Consider the following 20598-nt stretch of genomic DNA (forward strand, 5'->3'; position numbering starts at 1 on the left):
ATAATCATGTAAAAAAACGAATGCATTGCATTGTCTATCGCCATCTACAGTGGATAATAGCATGTAATTATTTTTAAAGGGTATAAATTTTTTTTTAAAAAATGGTGATCTCATCTAGAAAAAATATAAAAATTGATAATATCATCTAGGAAAAAAATATATATAATGATAAAATTATAATGCAAAAATCTACAAATATATTATTCAAATTATAATATTTTTCATCTAAAAAAAGTTGCAATAATTAAAAATAATAATAAATAAAATCCGAAACGAAATAATATTTTGTGTTAGGAGGTAAATCCAACATCAAACCCAATAAATATTATGAATAATCAAATCTAATGACAGCCTATAGTCTTCTCTTTAGACCCAAAGATACGCTATTTATTAAAAAAATAAATAAAGGAAAATGGTCAGAAGAAAATCATTGCATGGCTGTAATGTTTATATTTTTGTTTTAACCAAAAGCAAACAATTTCTTTCGAAATTTTCAAATAGAAAGCAATTCAACAACCGAAATCAAAAACCAAACCCACTTACCTTCACCGCCTGTCACCTCGATCACCAACAATAACAACAACAACAGCAACTAATCAACCGTTTGGAGGAGGAGTGTATGAGTGAGTGAGTGAGTGAGTGTGAGAGGGACCTCTCCTCCGCCATTTTTTGTCAATTCTTCAAGCAAACTCTTCTATTCTCTCTCTTTCGCAGATCTCTTTTTCTTTGTGCTTGTTGTTTGGTCTTCTTACTAGTAATATTTATGACCATGTCCTTTGGATCACTACTCTCTGTCTATCTCGCTTGACCTCTCAATCTCTCTGGTGCTTCTATTTTTTTCCTTTTCCGCTTTTTTTGGTCGGTTGTTGATTTTGAGTTGATTTGTGGCGTTTGCTTCATTGATCTGACGCGGTTTCGTTTTCGATTGTGGCAGTTTTCTGGATCGGAATTCGGAGATATGGTGATATCGGGTCCAATTACGCCTGGACAGGTTCGGTTTTATCTAGCATTGCTTTGCAATTATTGTGTATCCTTTTGGTAATGCCAGTTACAATGTGGATCATTCTAGCTTCACTTAAGTATTGAGTGGATTTGCATAAATTTATTGAGGATGTTGTGTTTTAATTTGCTGGAATAATTAGAATAAGCTAGTGATTTTTTGTTCCTGAGGATTAGCAATAATGAGAAAGAGGAAAACTCGAACTAGTTAAATCAGATGGTAGTATCTGAAGTTCTAAGAATTTTTTGAACTAAAATTTGCATTTGAAATGTATTTGATAAGAAATTTTGTCATTCAGTAAGTTAGCTGCCCCAGGAACTTCTTGTAAGATTCCATCTGCTAGGGTTGGACTTCAATTTTTGCTGTTTCAGTAAATGCTGATAATAATCTGGTTCTCTAATACTGATTATTTAAATTTTGAGACCGGTAGTAGTTCCTTTAATAAGGATTATCGATTATGTTGGAGTGTCTTCTCAAAATTCGTTTCAAGAATCTACTACTTAGCTGTCAAAAGAAATTGCTAAGTTCTCTGCATTGTGTGAGGAAATAGAATTTTAAATGCTCAGCAGGTTTAGCTGTTGTATTTGCCTTTTAATTTGTTGTATACTCATCTATGTAAATTTCATTAGCATTGTGTATTTTCACTGTTGCTTCTTTTGCCAGGAAGTGATTTTTTCTCCCATACATTAGTAATTATAAGTGTTGTAAACTTATTGTTATTTTTCTTCCTTTTTCATTTTTTGATTTATTTTATCTCTTGTTTGTCTTTGCTTATTTTATTTTGCTCTAAGTATTATCACTGATAATCTCTAATGAAATCTTTTTTTTTTTTTCGTTTTTTATCATGTCCTAGGTGTCTTTTTTGCTTGGAATTATTCCAGTTTTTGTTGCATGGATATACACAGAGTTTTTATACTACAAGAAATCCTTATTGCCTTCTAAAGTGTAAGTTTATTCCCTTGGTGATTGAGAGCCATGTACTTCATGTATTGGGCTTCATTCTAATGGTATTGTCTGGCATTCTCTGGCTTGGGAACTGTAATGTGCAAATAATGGGAAGATTTTCCTTTTCCTTTTTGCATTTAACTTGTGAACAACCCATGTTCGTCCATCAAAATGAGAAGATATTGAATGAGGAAAACTATCACTGATCTGTCATTCTCTTGTTGAGTTAATGCAAAATTATACCTTCCCAATGCATCATGGTCTTAAATTTTGGAGTGTAATTTTATTTTGAGATTGATCACATTTTAGCTAATCATTCAGATGTTTTCCTTTCCTCTTCTTAAGTCGGTTAAGGTAGGGCTACCAGCAAGTATGCTAAGGTACCAAATAATGTCGTTGCAGTAAACTGGTCAATGACTATACCGAACTCTCACCCATCCATCCTTCCTTCTCCTGGGAATAAGATGAATTTCTGAGGACTGAAATTGTGCAAGAGAGCAGGTCATACTTCGGTATAAAGACAGCTATTATAATTTGTCATTGCAAAGGAGATAATCAAGGAAGATGTGCCTATTTCTCCCATGTGAAAATAACATGATGGAAAGAGACTGTATTTCCACTTCCTTATTTTCTGATGTTAAACTATCTGGATTGCAGCCATTCAGACAATAATCTGGTTGAGTTGGAAAAGGAGACAATCAAGGAAGATGATCGGGCTGTTTTACTTGAAGGAGGCCTCACAAAAACAACATCTGCAAAATTTCATAGCTCATCCATCAAAATGAACTTAATCAGGTTGCTCGTTACATCATGCGGTATTCTTATGGTGTTTTATTGTGAATATCCTACAATTCTTTCTTACCTCCTGCAATTTTTATTTTGTAGGTTTATGACTATGGAAGACTCTTTCTTGCTAGAAAACCGAGCAACTTTAAAAGCAATGTGAGTCTATATATTGTCAAAAGTGATGCTGGTCAATTGTAATTCTTAATACTATCTGAATTTCTCTGTCCCAATTATATAGGTCTGAGCTTGGGGCAATTCTCATATATTTCTACATATCTGACCGCACAAACTTGTTAGGAGACTCCAACAAGGTTCTTTCCTCTGTTCCTTGGCTTTGCAATGAAATGCTACTTTCTTGTATGATAGCACATGATGGCTTTTATTAGGGCTTCGGATTTCAATTCTTTTAAATGCTTCATGCATATAATTTTTCTGTTTAGCAATTCCTTCTGCTATTTGTTCGTGGCTGAATGGTTTTACACAGATAAAGGGATAAATTCATAGTCCACACTAGTCACTGTTCTTGGGTTTAAATGAGAGTGCACAAGTACAGTTCTTGAAAGTGACCTTTCTTATGCTATTTTAGGCTTCCAACTAAAATTTTCCGATGAAGAGTATCATACTCCTCATGATACCTTTGCAATGTACATTTTGTCTCCGTTTTGGTCATAATTTTATAATATTCAAGAAGTGGTTCTAAGCAACAATGTAGTATCCATAGGACCATAATACTACAGGCAAAGATGATAGACACCACTCTTCACTGGAATACACCCCCACTCCCTGCGCCCCCAAACTATAAAAAATGAATAAAGACATGATGTTTGAACTAAAGTTGGCTGCTTGTGCAGTGTTCTGGAAAGAATTATGTTTTTTCTGCTTAGCGGACTGTGATGCTGAGCTCATGGTTTATATGCATTCATAAGGATTTGACAGGTTTTATGATTTTCAGTACTGATCCTTTCGGGGTGTTCCTTGGACAGAACTACAATCGGGACCTTTTCCTCTTTCTCTATGTTCTTCTCATTATAGTGTCAGCGATGACTTCATTGAAGAAACATACTGATAAATCAGCATTCAGTGGAAAATCCATTAATTACCTTAACCGGCATCAAACTGAGGAGTGGAAAGGATGGATGCAGGCAAGTATTTCTTGTTAAGCTTTATAACCTAGACACCAAACTATGGTTTAGCTTACAGAAAATCAAAGTGGTTTTTGAATCACATGTTTCTCAGTTTTTTTTTTAAGAATTTGTAATATAGTGTTATTCTTTTTTTTTTTTCTTAGGATAATATAATTTTTCTCTGATTCTTAATTTTGTTGTTTGGACTTCAGAAAGACACATTGAATTTTTTTTTTTTTTTTTTGGTTTGTATTATTGTCTATTCTTCCAGTGAATACATCCCAATTCTAATGAGATGTTGCTAAAACTAATATAATTTTGGTTTGCCACCGCAATTCAATTTAGAATGCTGCTTGAAAAACATTGTCTGTGTTTATCAAGTCCTGTGTTTTAGTTGGATAGACATTGTTTTATATTGCTTTCTCCGTTTTTAAACAACATAGGGAATTCATTTTCTAAAGATATTCACATTGTTTCGGAGACGGAATTAACCCCTGTTTTGGTTCTTTTTTTCTGCATTGTTTTAACAGGTCCTATTCTTAATGTACCACTACTTTGCTGCAACAGAGATATACAATGCAATACGTGTCTTTATAGCTGCATATGTTTGGATGACTGGCTTTGGCAATTTCTCTTATTATTATGTTAGGAAGGACTTTAGCCTTGCACGTTTCACTCAGGTAATATTGAGTGACTTTTGTACCTTGTATTATTGCATAAGGATAAAAGATAACCCTTTTTTACTATGTATAATCCTTTCATGCAGATGATGTGGCGGCTCAATTTCTTCGTGGCATTTTGTTGTATCGTCCTTAATAATGATTATATGCTGTACTACATCTGCCCAATGCACACGCTTTTCACTTTAATGGTGTATGGGGCCCTTGGTATATTTAACAAGTATAATGAAAATAGCTCAGTGATGGCTGTGAAGATTCTTTCTTGCTTTCTTGTGGTTATCTTGATTTGGGAAATACCTGGAGTGTTTGACATTATCTGGAGCCCTTTTCGATTCTTATTAGGTCAGTATCTGGCATATCTTTTCTTTTTTCAATTCATAATTGTTTGATTGGCAAGTATATAGACACAGTATAAGTTTGCTTAGTCAACTTTGTATAATCACAGTGGATTTGGAAAAGTTCTTGATTATGATCTTCTGCTCTCTAGTTGGTTTGTTTTGCCTTTTGTTTGTTATTAACATATTTTATGGTTTTATTCAGCCTTTTGGCTCTTCTACCTGCAAACTTCATTTATTATTGGTTTTTTTTGCTGCCTTTTGAATTAGTATTGGTTTAATATGGCTATGACAATTAGTTTTCTAAAGATATTTGTAATTTATAAATAAATTTCTTTTGAGTTTGAATTGGATTGTTATTTCAAGATTTCAAATTGTGTGCTACTTTTGGCTTCTATATATGCGTAATAGTTATTTTCTGTGGCCAGGGTATACTGATCCTGCAAAGCCAGATCTTCCTCGAATGCATGAGTGGCATTTCAGATCTGGACTTGATCGCTATATTTGGATCATTGGAATGATTTATGCATATTACCACCCCACTGTAAGTACTTGAACACTTTTGGTATCTTGGGTTTTCTTTCTAACTCAACTTCTAAATCTTTTAAAATGTCCTTAAAAATTCAGGTGGAGAAATGGATGGAGAAATTGGAGGAATCAGAAACCAAGAGGAAACTCTCGGTAAAAGCAGGAATTGTTTCAGTTGCTTCATTGGTGAGCATGCAATTATGTGAACTTTGTTGTACCATTTGCGTCATTATCTCCTTTGTGCTTTCTGATTGTTGATTGATCTTATTTCTTTACTTTTACAAGGTTGGTTATTTGTGGTTTGAATATATTTACAAGCTGGACAAGGTTACATATAACAAATACCATCCCTACACATCGTGGATCCCTATCACGTATGTATCATGGATTATTTTTTTAGGTTGAGTGGGTGTTAATGACCATAGAGCTCTGTGGGTGGCTAGCAAAACTGATAATTCCGTGATATGATCTAATTGGTTTTGTGGCATCTTATTATCTTCTTATTGTGATTCCAGCGTTTACATTTGCTTGCGGAATTTCACTCATCAGCTTCGGAGTTTCTCTTTGACTCTCTTTGCGTATGTTATTTAACCCATATGATTATACATTTTATAGAGTGAAGAATTATCAAAATTTGATTGATTTAGATGTGAATTATTTTACTATCCAATTTCTATTTTTTCTAATTTGTTAATCTATTTTCACAGTTGGCTCGGCAAGATAACTTTGGAGACATATATTTCTCAGTTCCACATCTGGCTGAGGTTTGAACTGGTTCCTTTTTTTTCTTTCTTCTGCTCCTTTCTCCCTAGTTTCAAAGTCGGTCAGTACTCTATGCCGTTATAGTTTTAGAAGAATGATTCACAGTAGAATAGAGGCTCTTACGGCACATCTACAAACAGCTGATGAATTATGAAATGTGATTTTATTTGAACACAGATCAGTTGAATTTGGTTTCTATTATCTTTCCTATGAGGCAATCCTGAAATAGTTCAACAATTGCACAAGCTTATTTTATTTTTGGCCAAACCACTTTTTGGACTTGGATCAACTTCTTTTGACCATGTCGAAGTAGTCCTAGTGAATGTAATCAGAACAAGTAAATGGATCTGAAAAACAAAAAGAACACAGAGAGGCTGATAAGATAGAAAATTTTCAATACAGCAGCAATGCAATATTCTCAAGAAACATGCAAAATAGAAGGAATTCAGCTTGTTTATAAAAAATTGCAAAATTTTAACTTGCTTTTATGTATTGCAGATCGAATGTGCCAAATGGACAGCCTAAGTGGCTTCTTTCTATTATACCAGAATATCCCTTGCTGAATTTCATGCTCACAACTGCCATCTATGTCTTAGTAAGCATATGTTTTCCTTGACCATATAAAGTTTTACGAGTTAGCAGTGGTAGCTAATTTGTTTTTCTTTTTGATTGTGTCACTATCTCCAATTGGTTATGCAGGTATCTCTTCGGCTTTTTGAATTAACCAATACACTCAAGTCAGTTTTTATACCCACAAGAGATAATCGGCGGCTTTTCCATAATTTTGTTGCTGGGGCTTCCATTTCTCTATTTATATATTGTGTCTCACTCATTCTTCTTCAGATCCCTCATTCTTCTGTAAGCACATGACTGTCACTTTATAATTACTGTTGAGCTTGTGATAGATTTAGGATCTTGTTTAATCTAATGATTAGCATTTCGGAATTCAAAAATCTATTTGTTTACACAGGCCTGATAAATGAAGATTAGAAAGAGAATATGCATAGAGGTTTTTCAGTTGAACATACAAAGAAATACAGATGAAGTGAAATAAGCGAACATAGAAATGTTGCTTGGAGATCTAGCTGAAGATGATGAGTGTTTTCAACAAACTTAAGGGCGAAAATGCTCTCCGATGCCAGCCCGGTCTGAAGCTAGATGCTGGATTTGCCTTTGAAGATTGGGCAGCAGGCAAATGACAGGAAAGGGATTCTTTTTGTAATATTACATATCAATATATATTCTTTTGTTTTTCTATTTTTTTTTTTCCTTTTCATATTTTATGCCATTGATGAAGAAAGTAGGTTATTATAACCTAAATTTGTTGTTTGTTATCCATCGAATCCAAGATTCAATAGTAATGCAATTTTATTGTGAATATGTATGTTTAGACCGCTGGACTCTAGTCCTTTTGTGAACATACGTGTTAAATTGAGCTTTAAGCAATTTTATGTGGGATTCTGAAGGGGAAAGCTTTTCCCTAATCACGCATATTAAAGTGTACCATTCCCACATTTTATGGGTGGGGTTGGAATTTGAAGTACTCGTAGCAATCACAAAAATAATACTTACATAATGTTACATAGTATATTTTGAATATAAAATAAAATTTATTTATTTGCAAATTAATTTCAATAAAAAATTATTTGTAAATGAATAAATTTATGTTAAATATAAAAAATTTTATGAATACATTTAATAAAACTGATTTATATAAAACAAATGCTTAAATTTCTTTATTTTATACTAAAATTTATCCGTAGATAATAGTTGATTAATTCAATTATCTCTTCTCTTCGGCTTTAATTCTAATAACTAATGCGATACGGACAATAAAGTGTGGTAATGTAGAGAATGAAAAGTTTTGAATTTAAATCCTTTCGATTACAAGTCACCAATTTGGTGAGTTAAGGAAAGACTACATGAACCGGTAATGTTATTTGGATTCTCCTAATAAATTAAAAAAAAAAAAAAAAAAGTAATTGAGGCACTTGCCAAATTTCTGCTAAAAAAAAAAATAAAAAAATATATATATAAAAAAAAAGGAAAATGAAAGCAACAGAGGCCGGCAGTTTAAATTCAAGTCCAAACAAAACGAAACCGAAAACGCATAGTGAGGTTCATGAAAAGAGGCATGATTCCCTACTAAAAGACAAAACAATGCCAACATAGACTATTTTAACTGATAGAGATCATGATCTAAGAATTCTTGTTCTTTCATCATTTCATTTCCAAATTTTAATTTGTTAACTATCATTGTTAAATCAAAAAAAAGATGTCCCAAACGGAAGTAATTGAAGCGCACTGAACAGCAGCAAGAATTCCATTGGTGCAATTGTTTTTGCCCTTTGTTAGTATAAAAGTAGTCTACGTTTCTTACTCTCCCTCTGCCTCTGTCTCTCCTCCTCTCTGCTTAATTATATCTGAGTTTCAAATTCTCCAACTTTAATATGGGAGAAGCTCAAGAATTGCAACTTCAAATCATGGGTAAGCAAATTATATACGTATAATAGATCCTTCATTTCGTTTTTCTTCATTGATCAGTTAAATATTTATAGTCTCTGATTAAGTATTTGCCGTTGCACCAATTATGCCCTTTTCAGGCCAGGAAGCTGAGAAGACAACCCAGAAAGCTGAGGAAACAAATGACACGAACCAGCCAACCTTTCCGAAGAAGAAGTCTAAATGGTGGCTTGCCAGAATTTTTATCTACACATTTTTCCTTCTTGTTGGCCAAACAGTTGCTACAATTTTAGGAAGACTGTACTTTGATAGAGGTGGAAATAGCAAATGGATGGCAACATTTGTTCAAACTGCTGGTTTTCCTATTAACTTACTCTTTTACTTCTTTACACCTTTTAAAAATCTCAAACCAAGTAATAATATTATTATTATTCACACAAATTCAACTTCTAAATTAAAGCTTGTTTTGATTTATACCATGTTTGGTATATTTTTAGCAGCAAATTGTTTGCTATATTCACTTGGGCTTTTATACCTTCCTGTTTCAACTTTTTCTCTTATTTCTGCTTCTCAATTAGGGTTTAATGCTTTATTTTCCTTTTTCCTAAATTCCCAAAAATTTACTCCTTTTATCATAAATTCTGTATTTGTCCTCACCATTTCTTCCACCCTTCTTGTATTCCAAGATGACTCAACAGAATCAAAGAAAATCTCAAAAGGGGAATATGTAATTGGGTATATATGCACAGTTACTGCTTCTGCTGGGTATGCTTTAATGCTTTCTTCAACACAATTTTGTTTCAAGAAAGTGTTTAAGCAAGAAAATTTCAAGATTGTTTTGGATATGATATTTTACCCATCAATAGTTGCTACATTAGCAATTTTAGTGGGACTTTTTGCAAGTGGTGAATGGAAAGGATTAAAGAAAGACATGGAAGGTTTTGAATTAGGAAATGTATCATATCTAATGACTCTGATCTGGACAGCTATAAATTGGCAAGTTTTTAGTATTGGGTGTACAGGATTGATCTTTGAAGTTTCTTCACTCTTTTCCAATGTCATTAGCACTCTTGGATTGCCAATTGTTCCTGTTCTTGCTGTCTTCATTTTTCATGACAAAATGGATGGCTTGAAGGTTATTGCTATGGTTCTTGCTATGTGGGGATTTCTTTCATATATTTATCAGCATTATCTTGATGATTACAAGTCCAAGACAGGTGCAAGTATTTTGAATGATACTGTCAAAGAAGAGGTTTCTCAAGACTCTACTATTCAAAGAAAGTTAGTACAAGAATAAGTACAGGACATATATATACATGTATATTGCATACAAAATTTAGTTGTTTAATTATGCAAGCAAGATACTGATCTGCTTCCTTTCTAGATAAAGAAAGCAGGGAATTTTTTTTTTTTTTTTTCTTTCATCTCCAAAAATGGTTCAGTATCAAGTTATCTTATGCCTTTTCTTTTTGTTGCTTTTTTCTATTTATGTTTTGATCCCGAAAGATCTTATGTTGCAGCTTTAAAGGGGAAAAAAAGATAAATAAATAACTGTTTTTTTTAACTATAAGATTACAGGCAGAAAGTAGAAAGTAACAGTTTGTTGTTGATATTATTATTTTTATACTATACTACACAGATAGATTACTAAATATCATTTTTTTTAAATTGCCACGTGTCCTCAGGATATAAGTCCAGTTATAGTTTTGGGGCTTTCAAGAATTATATTCTTGACCTTATAAATATCATCCACTAAAGTCGAGTGTACCTTACTGCTTGAGTCGTCGGTGGTTGGCTAAATATCATTTTCTTTAAATATTCATGCTTAGGATCTAGTGGTGACATAAGTGTCTGAGACATCTTTCTGGCATCAAATTATGCCTAAATCAAAACTTGTTAATTAATTATATTTAACTGCAATTTCCAAATCTTGCACTAACATTAATTACTTAATTCTGAATCTTAATCATGAAATTGCAACGAACTTTTCTTTTCTCTTTCAATGTTGATTCAAGTCCAAATCAACTATAAAAAAAGGTTTATGGACTGCACATAAACCTTCTTCAAACAACGAAAAACGCTTTCGAGATGTGTACATAAATTATACTTACTTATATCGGAGTCATAGTTCTATCGATAGACCAAATCAATAAAAATAAGAATTTTTAAAAAATTATTTTTATTTTATCATTTTTTTGTCCCGGTGTATGATAACAATACTCTCATTTCAATAAAAATTTTTATTTTCGTTTATTTGATTGTATAAATAGAGATTATAGGCTAATTAGCAAATTTTCAACTCCATTATAGCAAAACAAATCATTATTGTTATCCTATTGAAGATATCAACGCACTGTCAGCATACTGCAATATTTTCTCTTATTGGGCAACATTAAATCAAGACGTTAACATTTATCTACCTAAAGATGCTCTTTTTTGAAAAAAAAAAAATATAAAGTTTTTATTAACTTAATTTCTTTGTAATGTGAATTTGAAGTATAGAGCTTATTTATAAACATTTGATTTAATTATATTTAATTTTATAAAATAAAATTTCATAGAAGTTGATGAATATTTCGATTCATAAAATTCCAAATCAACCCAATAATGCTGTGTGAATTTATTCATTACAAACAGGATCTAAAAGCTATATAAAAATATTAATGTCCGAGATCATAATTGCAAATTCATATTGAATATGACAGTGACCCTTTACCTAAAAAGCTAAAATGAGGTGTTCAAGACCCAAAAATTATATGTGATCATAGGTACGAGAAATTCGAATTTAAGTACTCTATTCCTCAAATTTAGTAAAGAAAAAAAAAATTATAGAAAAATATTTGCTTAGATTGAGTTACTACAAACACCACTCTCATATGAATACGAGATGCTCGAGTTCGACTCTTTAGCTTCCATTACTGGTAAAGACTATATGTAGTGCAGGGATATCAGAAAACATTCATTTTATCGCAGGGTTTGAAGAACTGTGCATATAAATGAGGGTAGGTTTGGCTAAAAGAAATTATTTAGAACCATTCTGTCATTTTCACAATATCATGATCTTATCTATTATTATTGCACCCATAACAGCTAAAAGATAACTCCACAATATGTTTAAATATTTTATTTGTTTACTTCATGTGATCACGTAGATATTTTTTTATTTATTATTTTAGTGATCATTTGGATTAAAATTCATAAAAATTCATATTTCATCATTAAATTAGAAAATAAAATCTAATTGAGAAATTTCATATTTCAAATGGGATTTATTTTTTTTATTTTTTTTATTTTTTTTACAATAGTTAAAAACTAGCTAGAGCAAGAATGTAATATAACTACATCAGCTAAATCATGATCAAAACTAGTAGAAAGGCCAGAAGACAGAGAATCATAAATCCAAACTCCCAAAACTAAGAAGAAGCAACTTGGCACAATATATATATATCTGTAGATTATTTAAATTTTATCACTTAAATTTCATTAATGTAAACAATAAATTAATTTTCCCCAGTAAAATGTTATTCTTTCAACTACTATATATATATGTAAAACTATTTTTTTTCCCCTCCATACGGTTGCTATCATTAAAGATTTAGACTTACGTAGAAAAACAAAGAAATTAGAAGAAATCGAGCTGCTGAGCTCAAGCCAGTCAGATCGGCCGCTTTGCTTCAAACTTAACTTTCAGCTTTATTTATCGAAGAAAATGAGACCAAATGCAAATGACCTCAATTTCAGCACAAAAATATATAAAAAAAGCAAAACAAGAACCAAAAAGGCAACTCTCTGAAGCACTTCCATTGGTGGAGATACAACGCAGAACAGTTGCATGAAATTGCTATCATCTAGAGAAGAAGGCAGTTAAACATTTCTGTCCTCTGAAACAGAAAGACCATACAAAGACTATGAACAGCACATGGATGAGTACTGAAATTAGAAAATTAAAAAAATAAAATAAAATAAACCCATCAAAAATCCAATAAATTTTGTGCATAGCTGCCCAATAAAGACAAGCAAGAGCTCTTATAACTCCTTAAAAAATGGTCCTTCACATGGACCTTGGAAGAAGGAAAATTAAACGTAAAATAATATAATATTTTATTCAATGCATTGCTGTATACATATTTATTTTTCTCATATTTTATGCCAATATATGAGATTGATAGCTTAGGTTTTGTATTCGTTAGCCATTCCTGCTATGAAAAAAAAGCTTACAAAAAGAGCTAATTATGAATTATAAACGAGATTAATCTCATATTTAAAAAAAATTGCGGAAATTTATGGAAAAATCAAAAGAATATTACAATTTAATATTATTTAACAAAAAAGGTTTACTACAATAGCGTAAAAGTTTCATAACAAACAGCGTTTAACCATCATGAAGAACTACGTTCACTAAATAAATGAACTTGATTCAATTATTAATGAGCCTAATTCTGAAAGGATTTGACTGAGACAGAAAAGTCCAGGTCTTCCCTTCCCTTCCCTTAATTTGTATTCAGTGCTTTGGTTAAAGATCATGAGTACGAGTTATGGAAACATTGTTTAAAGTTTAGAGGTTATATATATATATATATATAGTCATAGATTTCATGATTATGATATAAAACTAATCTCTTTTAAATTTATTATAGCCTGTCTTTGTAATTATTTTTGTATGGATGCAATTCAACCTCTTACAGGATTCTTAAAATCAAAATTATATTTGTCTATTTTGGCTTTAAATGAAATGGTCCCAAGTTCAATACATTCTAAATTGTCAGAATTAATTGTCTATGTATCTTTCATGCAATTCACTGCAATGCCAATTTTTCAACTCTGAACTATAATTTTAATCTTTTAACACCCTCAACTTTTATTTTAATTTATCAAATACTTCAAGTTATAAAATTATATACTCCGACGGTAATACTCTTGAAGCTTAAGGAAAACCACACACCTCAATTACCATATGGCTGCCACATTTTTTTTTTTTTTTTAAATTGTAGGAAGAAAGTATCTTGGAAAATTTCAACCAATTTATTGTATTGAAGTGACAGTCAACCAGCAATCAACCGTATGCAATTTCTCTTTGTCTGGAGGGAAAGGGTTAGCATTATTGTTGTCAACACCAGATTTTTAATTAAAATATGGCCTACCATCAAAATATATGGGTATGGATCCTCTATATTAAATACCAGTATTGCATGATACATAATTCTAATTTAACTATAAATACCTTTCTGGTCTATCTATGATCTATCCATATCTCTTCTCCATAGCCATAACTGGTTGATTTAATTGGAGGCCTGCCTAATTTGGTTGAAGATAATAAGTTTGATCTGCTTGGTGTTGATTGAACTTCTATGCTAATTAGGTAAATTGATGTTTCTTGCTTTTCTTTTTCTATTTTTTTGCTGATATCTTGTATTTTGTTTATTTGTGGTTTACTTGGGAAGTCTCAATTGTTAGAAACTAACTTTGTCTTTTGGGTTGTTACTGGCATTTTCCCTCTTCGCATTTGCAGCTACGCTATTTTAATAGGAAGAGCTTGCTTACCAAAAACACACACGCATATTTATATATAAACCTTCTAAGCTTCGTTGTTTTGGAACTTCTACACCTTTCTTGATATGGGAGAACCTCAAGAAGTGACAATGCAGATTATGGGTAAGTTTACACTTAACACTTCCTCTTTTTTTTTTTTTTTTTTTTTTTTTTTTTTTTTTTTTTGACTATTCAGTATAACTCGTTATGTTTCTGTTGAAAGACTAGTTAATTATAATTATACATTCAGTTATTGTTTTAACAATAAATGCATAGCATGTATTGAATAGTAAAATTTATGAACTTCTAGTAGCTGTGGCCAAGTTTATTTTGAAATAATGATAATTAATTAAGATGTTAAGTAGGTTTTTATAGTTAATCTGTTTAATGTTTGTTCTTATAACAGTTCAAGAAGCTAAAGAAGCAAACTCGGCTGATTCTGCGAGTATTACAAGCCGATCAGCAATGGAACAAAGAAGAAGGAATTACAATTGGTGGTTTAGAATATCAATATACATAATCTTTCTCCTCGTTGGCCAGTCAGTAGCTGTTCTCTTAGGAAGACTCTACTTTGTTAGAGGTGGAAAGAGTAAATGGATGGCAACATTAGTTCAACTTATTGGCTTCCCAATTCTCATTCCTTGCTATTTCTTTCTAAAACTCAAAATTCCAAGGGAAAATGATATAATAATTACAAAATCACCATCTTCGTTAACCCTAGCAGCAATCTATATATCGTTTGGTTTACTCATAGCAGTAGACTGCTTTCTGTATTCAATTGGGTTGCAGTATCTTCCTGTTTCTACCTACACTCTCATTTGTGCATCTCAATTAGCCTTCAATGCTTTTTTCTCATTTTTTCTGAATTCCCAGAAATTTACTCCATTTATAGTAAATTCTCTAGTCCTTTTAACAATCTCCTCTGTCCTGTTAGTGTTCAATAATGAGTCTGGAAACCCTACTGGAGTTTCCAAAGTGAAATATGCAATCGGTTTTGTCTGCACTGTTGCTGCTTCTGCTGGGTATGGATTGGTACTTTCATTAACACAGCTTTTTCTCAGGAAAGTTGCTAAAAAGCAAACATTCAAGGTAGTCATGAGCATGATAATCTATCCATCGGCAGTTGCAACTGTAGTGACATTGATTGGACTTTTTACTAGCGGAGAATGGAATGACTTGACAAGAGAAATGAATGGGTATCAGTTAGGAAAAATTTCTTATTTGATGAACTTAACTTGGACAGCTATAATTTGGCAAATTTTCACAATTGGATGTGTTGGGTTAATTTTTGAAGTATCTTCTTTATTTTCCAATTCCATAAGTGTTCTGGGCTTGCCTATTGTTCCAGTTCTATCTGTTTTTGTTTTCCATGACAAGATGGATGGTGTCAAAATAATTTCCATGGTTTTGGCTGTCTGGGGCTTTCTTTCTTATGTTTATCAGCACTATATCGACGATCAAAACTCCAAGGCTGGAAATGAAAGTATCGGTCAAGTTTCTAAAGCTTCCTTATTGCAGCTTGAAGAGTTAGCACTTAAGAGTACTTCTGCTAGAGTTTGAAGAATTTTATTAAATGAATTACAGGTAAAGAGTGGTATCCTGTTTTTCCTGTAATTTCCAGTGTAGAAGTTTACAAGTGGTAAGTAACTATAAAAAGAGTAGTAAAATATTATAGACTAGTAGATGGTTACATTTTGAATTTCCATTGAGCAGGTTATGAAATACGATTTTCTTGGATTGTCAGAAGATGATGTTTGTTTCCTGAGAAAGTGCATTTGTGATCTGATGACACCAAAGACGTGACCTCACTTTCAGTATAATTACAACACAATAAATAAAAAGAACAAATGAAGAAGAAGAAGAAGATAAAGAAACAGTTCTATTGGTGGAGACATACAGTCTCTTAGATCAGAATTCAGAACAGTTGCATTAAATTGCTATAATCCAGAAGGAAGTTAAACATTTCTGTTCCTTTATATAAAACAAAAATATCAAACAAAGACTATGGATAAGACCTAGATTACAAAATAAAAAATAAACTCATAAAAAATCCAATAAAATGAAAATCAGTGGCGTCATTTATTTTTGTATGGCTGCAAATAAAAACAAGCAGAAGCTCTTAAATATGGTCTCCCACATGGCCCACCCACATGTAAACTGTAAGTCTCCTTGAAGGAAAGGAAACTAAATGTTAAATAATAATATTTTCTAAAATTTAGAATATTTATTTATAATTAATTTAGATTTTCTAATTAAATTAGAAATAATCAAAACTTCAATTTAAAATTTATTCTGAATGTAATTAATAATTGATATTTGTGTTTAAAATTCAATTCTTGAATTGTCGGTATTTAATTTTTCAATTTTTTTCAGAAAAATACGTTGTACCAGCAATATTTAAGTATGGACCGTCCATATTGTATCTACCAGTCAGTTCATTTAAGCATAAATATCTTTCTCATCTATCTACCCATGTCTCTCCTCCGTACTCATAATTAATTCGAGGCGTTGATTGACATTATGTGATTTGGTTTCATGCTTTTCTTTTTAAAAATTATTCTTTTTTTTTTTTTTAACAAAGTGTATAATTAAAAATATTTTTATTTCATTAAAAAATTTTATTTTTATTAATTTAATTTATAAGTCCGCCTTCGCAATAAAAGTTAGCGGTAAATAAATACTTTTTTTATTTACTATTCAGTGTACGCTATATTTCTTTTAAAAGACTAATTAATTAATTATATATATAATATTTTTCATTTCAACCATAAAAGCATATATTGTTGAAGATTAATAACGTTGTAATAATACGATAATTATATAAATGAGATAATTATATAAATGAGAGTAGGGAAAAAATTTACTTAGATAAGGTCTATGGCCCCACTCATAAACCAACTAACGAAAATAAAATTTTTTTATTAAAATAAAAGTATTTCTGACCATGTATTGAAAAAAAAAAAAACAAAGTCAAAACAATTTTTAAAAAATTGTCAAAATAATTTTTAAAAAATTCTTAAAGTGATTGGTAGACGATGAGTGGAACGGCTGAACGGGTAAAGGAAAACCAAGATAACTGTTTTTGCAATTGTAAATGGTACCCTAAATATGGTAGTATTTCTTAAATGGGCTACTGGAACTAGAAGCTGCTCAAATAAAGGCCTAGTTTTTTTTAATAAGCCCATTAAATAGTATGCAAAGTCCATTGGGCCGATGGTTCTAAGGGAATGGCATGCATGGTTTTACGCGAGGGAAAACCTTTTCTTTCCTTCCCCAAGTCAAAAATATTTCCCTAGACCACGAACCAATAATGTGACTATGACAAATAATAATGCATTTTGGAAAACAAATTTCCAAAATATAATGCAATTTTAAAATTAATTGCAAGAATAATATTTGGGTTTAACAGTAATCATCAGTATGATTAGTGTTAAACCAAACATTATTTTGTAATTGCTTTTCCACTATGTTTGGTATAAATATATTTAAAAAGTAGAGTTCATTTATAATATAAATGAATTTTCATGTTTGGAATAACTTAAAAAGTTGAAATTCATTTGTTTTTATTTTTAAAATACCTTTAGTATAACAATTTCAAGAGGTTAGAACGATAAAGAATTTTGTCTTAAAACTTTGGTGTTATTTAAATTTGTGAAATTTATTTGAAACTTCTATCTTTTTTTGGTAGAATTTGGTTTAGTTATGTTTAAATACATAGAATTTATAGAATTTAATTCTTCTTTTTTTTCATACCAAATATAAAAATTTAGTTTTATAAATAAATTATAAAAAAAATTTTATGTAATTGATTTATTACAAGAGGATAAGATTGAATTGTTTTTGAGAATTTGCTTTCCAAGATGCATTGTATTGTCATAAATCTATAAGTAATTATACAATGAAGTGAAGCTGTAATATCATGAATTTGAATTAAAATATAGTTCTATTTTTATTTATAATCATGTATTCTATATTTTATAAATATTTTATTTTTATTAAATTGTCGGTTCAACTCATTTTAATAATATAATGCTTCAGTTTTGTTATATAATTGTTAGATTTTGTGGATATCTATTTAAGGAATAATTATAAATGTTGTAACGTTCAAACCACGTCACTATGTGTTGGAATGATAATCTAATAAAGATAAGATATTCATAAAAAATAGGACATGTGAAGTGAAATTAAAAATATAAATAGAAAGATAATGGAGTTATTTTTTTTTATTTAGTCAATATATATTTTATTTTCATTGAATTGCCACAACTTATGGTGATGACGTGGTATCATCATTTTACTGTATAATTAATCTTAAACGATGGAAAAAAATTATCCTCCAGTGAAAATTGCCACTACTTTTACCTCTTTTTTGAAAATAAGAGCGGACCATTTTCTAAAACCAAAAGTATTTGATTTGAAATTTTTTTTTAAATACTTTCTCCATTCTATTTATATCGGTTTACTTTCTTTTTTAATTTAGATCACTTTTTATTGTGAAAGAACAATAAATTTATTAATTCTCAAACATTTAATATAACTTGTTATCAACAGTTTTCCTATTTTATTTTATATTGAAAATTGAAAATACATTTAATATTAATACAAGGGTATAGGTAAATTTTAGCAATAGGAAAAATAGGTAGGTTAGAAAAAAATATTGGTAAATTTTAATAGGTAAATATTATTATTAGAAAAAATATAGGTAAATTTTAAAAATCATTAGTTACTTTTTATTTATTTATGTAAAAATAGAAACAAGTCTATCTTTGTGAGCTGAGAGAATAGTAAATAATTTTTATCCATAGCTATCTCTTCTCATAAATGTTTTCCCATAAATTGAATTTTAACTTTACAAAAGTTATTAGTCGAATTCAAATATTTATTATTATTTCAGCCACTCCGTAGAGATAAATAATAGGTATTTTTTGCTCCGATTAATTTACTAGTATCTTCTAATAATTATCAAAATTTTCCTTCACCTTTCACCTTCCAATATTCCTTGGTTCTCAAAAATTATATATATCTCAATCTAATTTTTACCGAGTTTTTTTACTTAGCATTTATGAGCTAAGTTGGGTGTATTGAGAACACTTTGATGACCCGAATTTAAGTATTTAGTTATGTTAAATTTTTCCCAAAAAGAATTTTGCTCACAAAAAAAAAAAAATAGTTTTTGAAATTTACATATTCAATCTTGTTACTACAATTTAAACTGATTGCAAGAATCTATCAAACTTTTACTGCTTCGTCCAATTTAAACTGATTGCAAATGGAACGTCGTTCGTTAGTAAGTTATTTCATCTAACATATTTCTAATTTAAATCATCTATTTTCCTAACTCTATGACCAAACAAGAAGTTATTTGACCTGAAACAATGATTTACCTTGCAGGATAATTCACATGTTTCTGTTGTGAACTGGTATGGCTAATCAAGCAATATCAATAACAGAGATTAAATTTTTTTTTTTTTTTTAAATTTATTAGGAAGTTCGATGAACCAAAATAACATAATACGCTACATGCGTTTATACAAACTGAGATTCTTTATTTATATGAAATATTAAACTTGAACAACAACAAATACTTCTATTTTAAAAGTTGGAGTTATAGTAATCTCCTCTTATTCCTTAAAAGATCAACCATAAACTTACTTAAAAGTACCTATGCTCATAACCATGTCCATGAAGGAAGGAGAAGGATTCTTTTTCACTTGCAATATCTGAGGCAAATAATGGATTATTAATCCTAAAAGAAACTGCACTGACACTCTTGCATAAATTACTATGAAGCTCTTCTAACTTTGCATGCATTTGTTGAAGCTCTTGGAGGTTAAGCTCATCAATGGGAGTATCCCACCAACCTTGCCTTGTCTTCCCCTTCACCATCATCTTCAACATGTTTCCTCTCTGTTTATCTGCTTCAAGCTGGCTAAGCACTTCGTTATGTTGAAGGTTCAGCTCGTTTATCCTCATTCTTCTATGAGCCTCCACAAGAGGATGCGTATTGTCGTTTGATGAAGATTTTCCAAGAAAACGACGTACTACAGATTCTAAAGATGGGTGGCCAAAAGAGAAAGGTTTGCCTGCTGGTGAAAAAACTAGCAAGGCAACCTCAGCACCGCAGAGCGTAACTAGTTCACTTGCCTTTTTGTAGATTCCAGATCTTCGCTTCGAGAAAGTGATTAGCCTGTCATCTTCATTTTCTATTCTCTTCATTGTTATTTTTTGTCTTCCTTTAGTTTGCTTAGCTTTTCCCGCCATTAATAAAAATAATCTAATTGTGTTTTCTATAATAAGGGTTTCTTTGCAACCAGTAAATGGCCTTGCAGTGTTATATAATACCTATATTAAATATATATGGAAATTAATTGTCTAGACCGAGTCCGTGATTCTATTTATGGACCAAACAAATGAAATTAAATATTTCTAAAAAATATTTTGATTTT

At 30.7% G+C, this 20598-nt stretch overlaps 4 protein-coding genes across 4 annotated transcripts; 3 read left to right on the top strand and 1 right to left on the bottom strand.

The window, feature by feature from the left end:
- Nucleotides 1-491: 491 nt before the first annotated feature.
- LOC105633959 (protein REDUCED WALL ACETYLATION 3) lies at nucleotides 492-7538 on the top strand. Its single transcript, XM_012216665.4, has 17 exons — nucleotides 492-824; nucleotides 935-991; nucleotides 1854-1945; nucleotides 2603-2740; nucleotides 2831-2887; nucleotides 2970-3042; nucleotides 3715-3873; nucleotides 4386-4535; nucleotides 4622-4877; nucleotides 5299-5414; nucleotides 5498-5584; nucleotides 5684-5772; nucleotides 5914-5976; nucleotides 6106-6162; nucleotides 6659-6755; nucleotides 6860-7018; nucleotides 7131-7538. Exons 2-17 carry the CDS (start codon nucleotides 959-961, stop codon nucleotides 7134-7136), a joined length of 1632 nt encoding a protein of 543 aa, XP_012072055.1. The 5' UTR covers nucleotides 492-824; nucleotides 935-958; the 3' UTR covers nucleotides 7137-7538.
- Nucleotides 7539-8267: 729 nt separating this feature from the next.
- Nucleotides 8268-10187, top strand: LOC105633960 (putative purine permease 10). The gene is made up of 2 exons (XM_012216666.4): nucleotides 8268-8647; nucleotides 8764-10187. The coding sequence occupies exons 1-2, from the start codon at nucleotides 8611-8613 to the stop codon at nucleotides 9918-9920; spliced, it is 1194 nt and encodes a 397-aa protein (XP_012072056.1). The 5' UTR covers nucleotides 8268-8610; the 3' UTR covers nucleotides 9921-10187.
- A 3634-nt stretch (nucleotides 10188-13821) lies between these two features.
- Nucleotides 13822-15898, top strand: LOC105633961 (putative purine permease 10). Its single transcript, XM_089716172.1, has 3 exons — nucleotides 13822-13982; nucleotides 14133-14275; nucleotides 14559-15898. The coding sequence occupies exons 2-3, from the start codon at nucleotides 14239-14241 to the stop codon at nucleotides 15710-15712; spliced, it is 1191 nt and encodes a 396-aa protein (XP_089572298.1). The 5' UTR covers nucleotides 13822-13982; nucleotides 14133-14238; the 3' UTR covers nucleotides 15713-15898.
- A 3858-nt stretch (nucleotides 15899-19756) lies between these two features.
- On the bottom strand, nucleotides 19757-20413 carry LOC105634253 (agamous-like MADS-box protein AGL61). The gene has a single exon (XM_012217089.3). It carries the CDS (start codon nucleotides 20411-20413, stop codon nucleotides 19805-19807), a length of 609 nt encoding a protein of 202 aa, XP_012072479.1. The 3' UTR covers nucleotides 19757-19804.
- Nucleotides 20414-20598: the final 185 nt, after the last annotated feature.

Source organism: Jatropha curcas, chromosome 11 (assembly GCF_041381405.1).
Source record: "Jatropha curcas cultivar XTBG-Jc1 chromosome 11, XTBG_Jcur_1.0, whole genome shotgun sequence".
NCBI lineage: Eukaryota > Viridiplantae > Streptophyta > Magnoliopsida > Malpighiales > Euphorbiaceae > Jatropha > Jatropha curcas.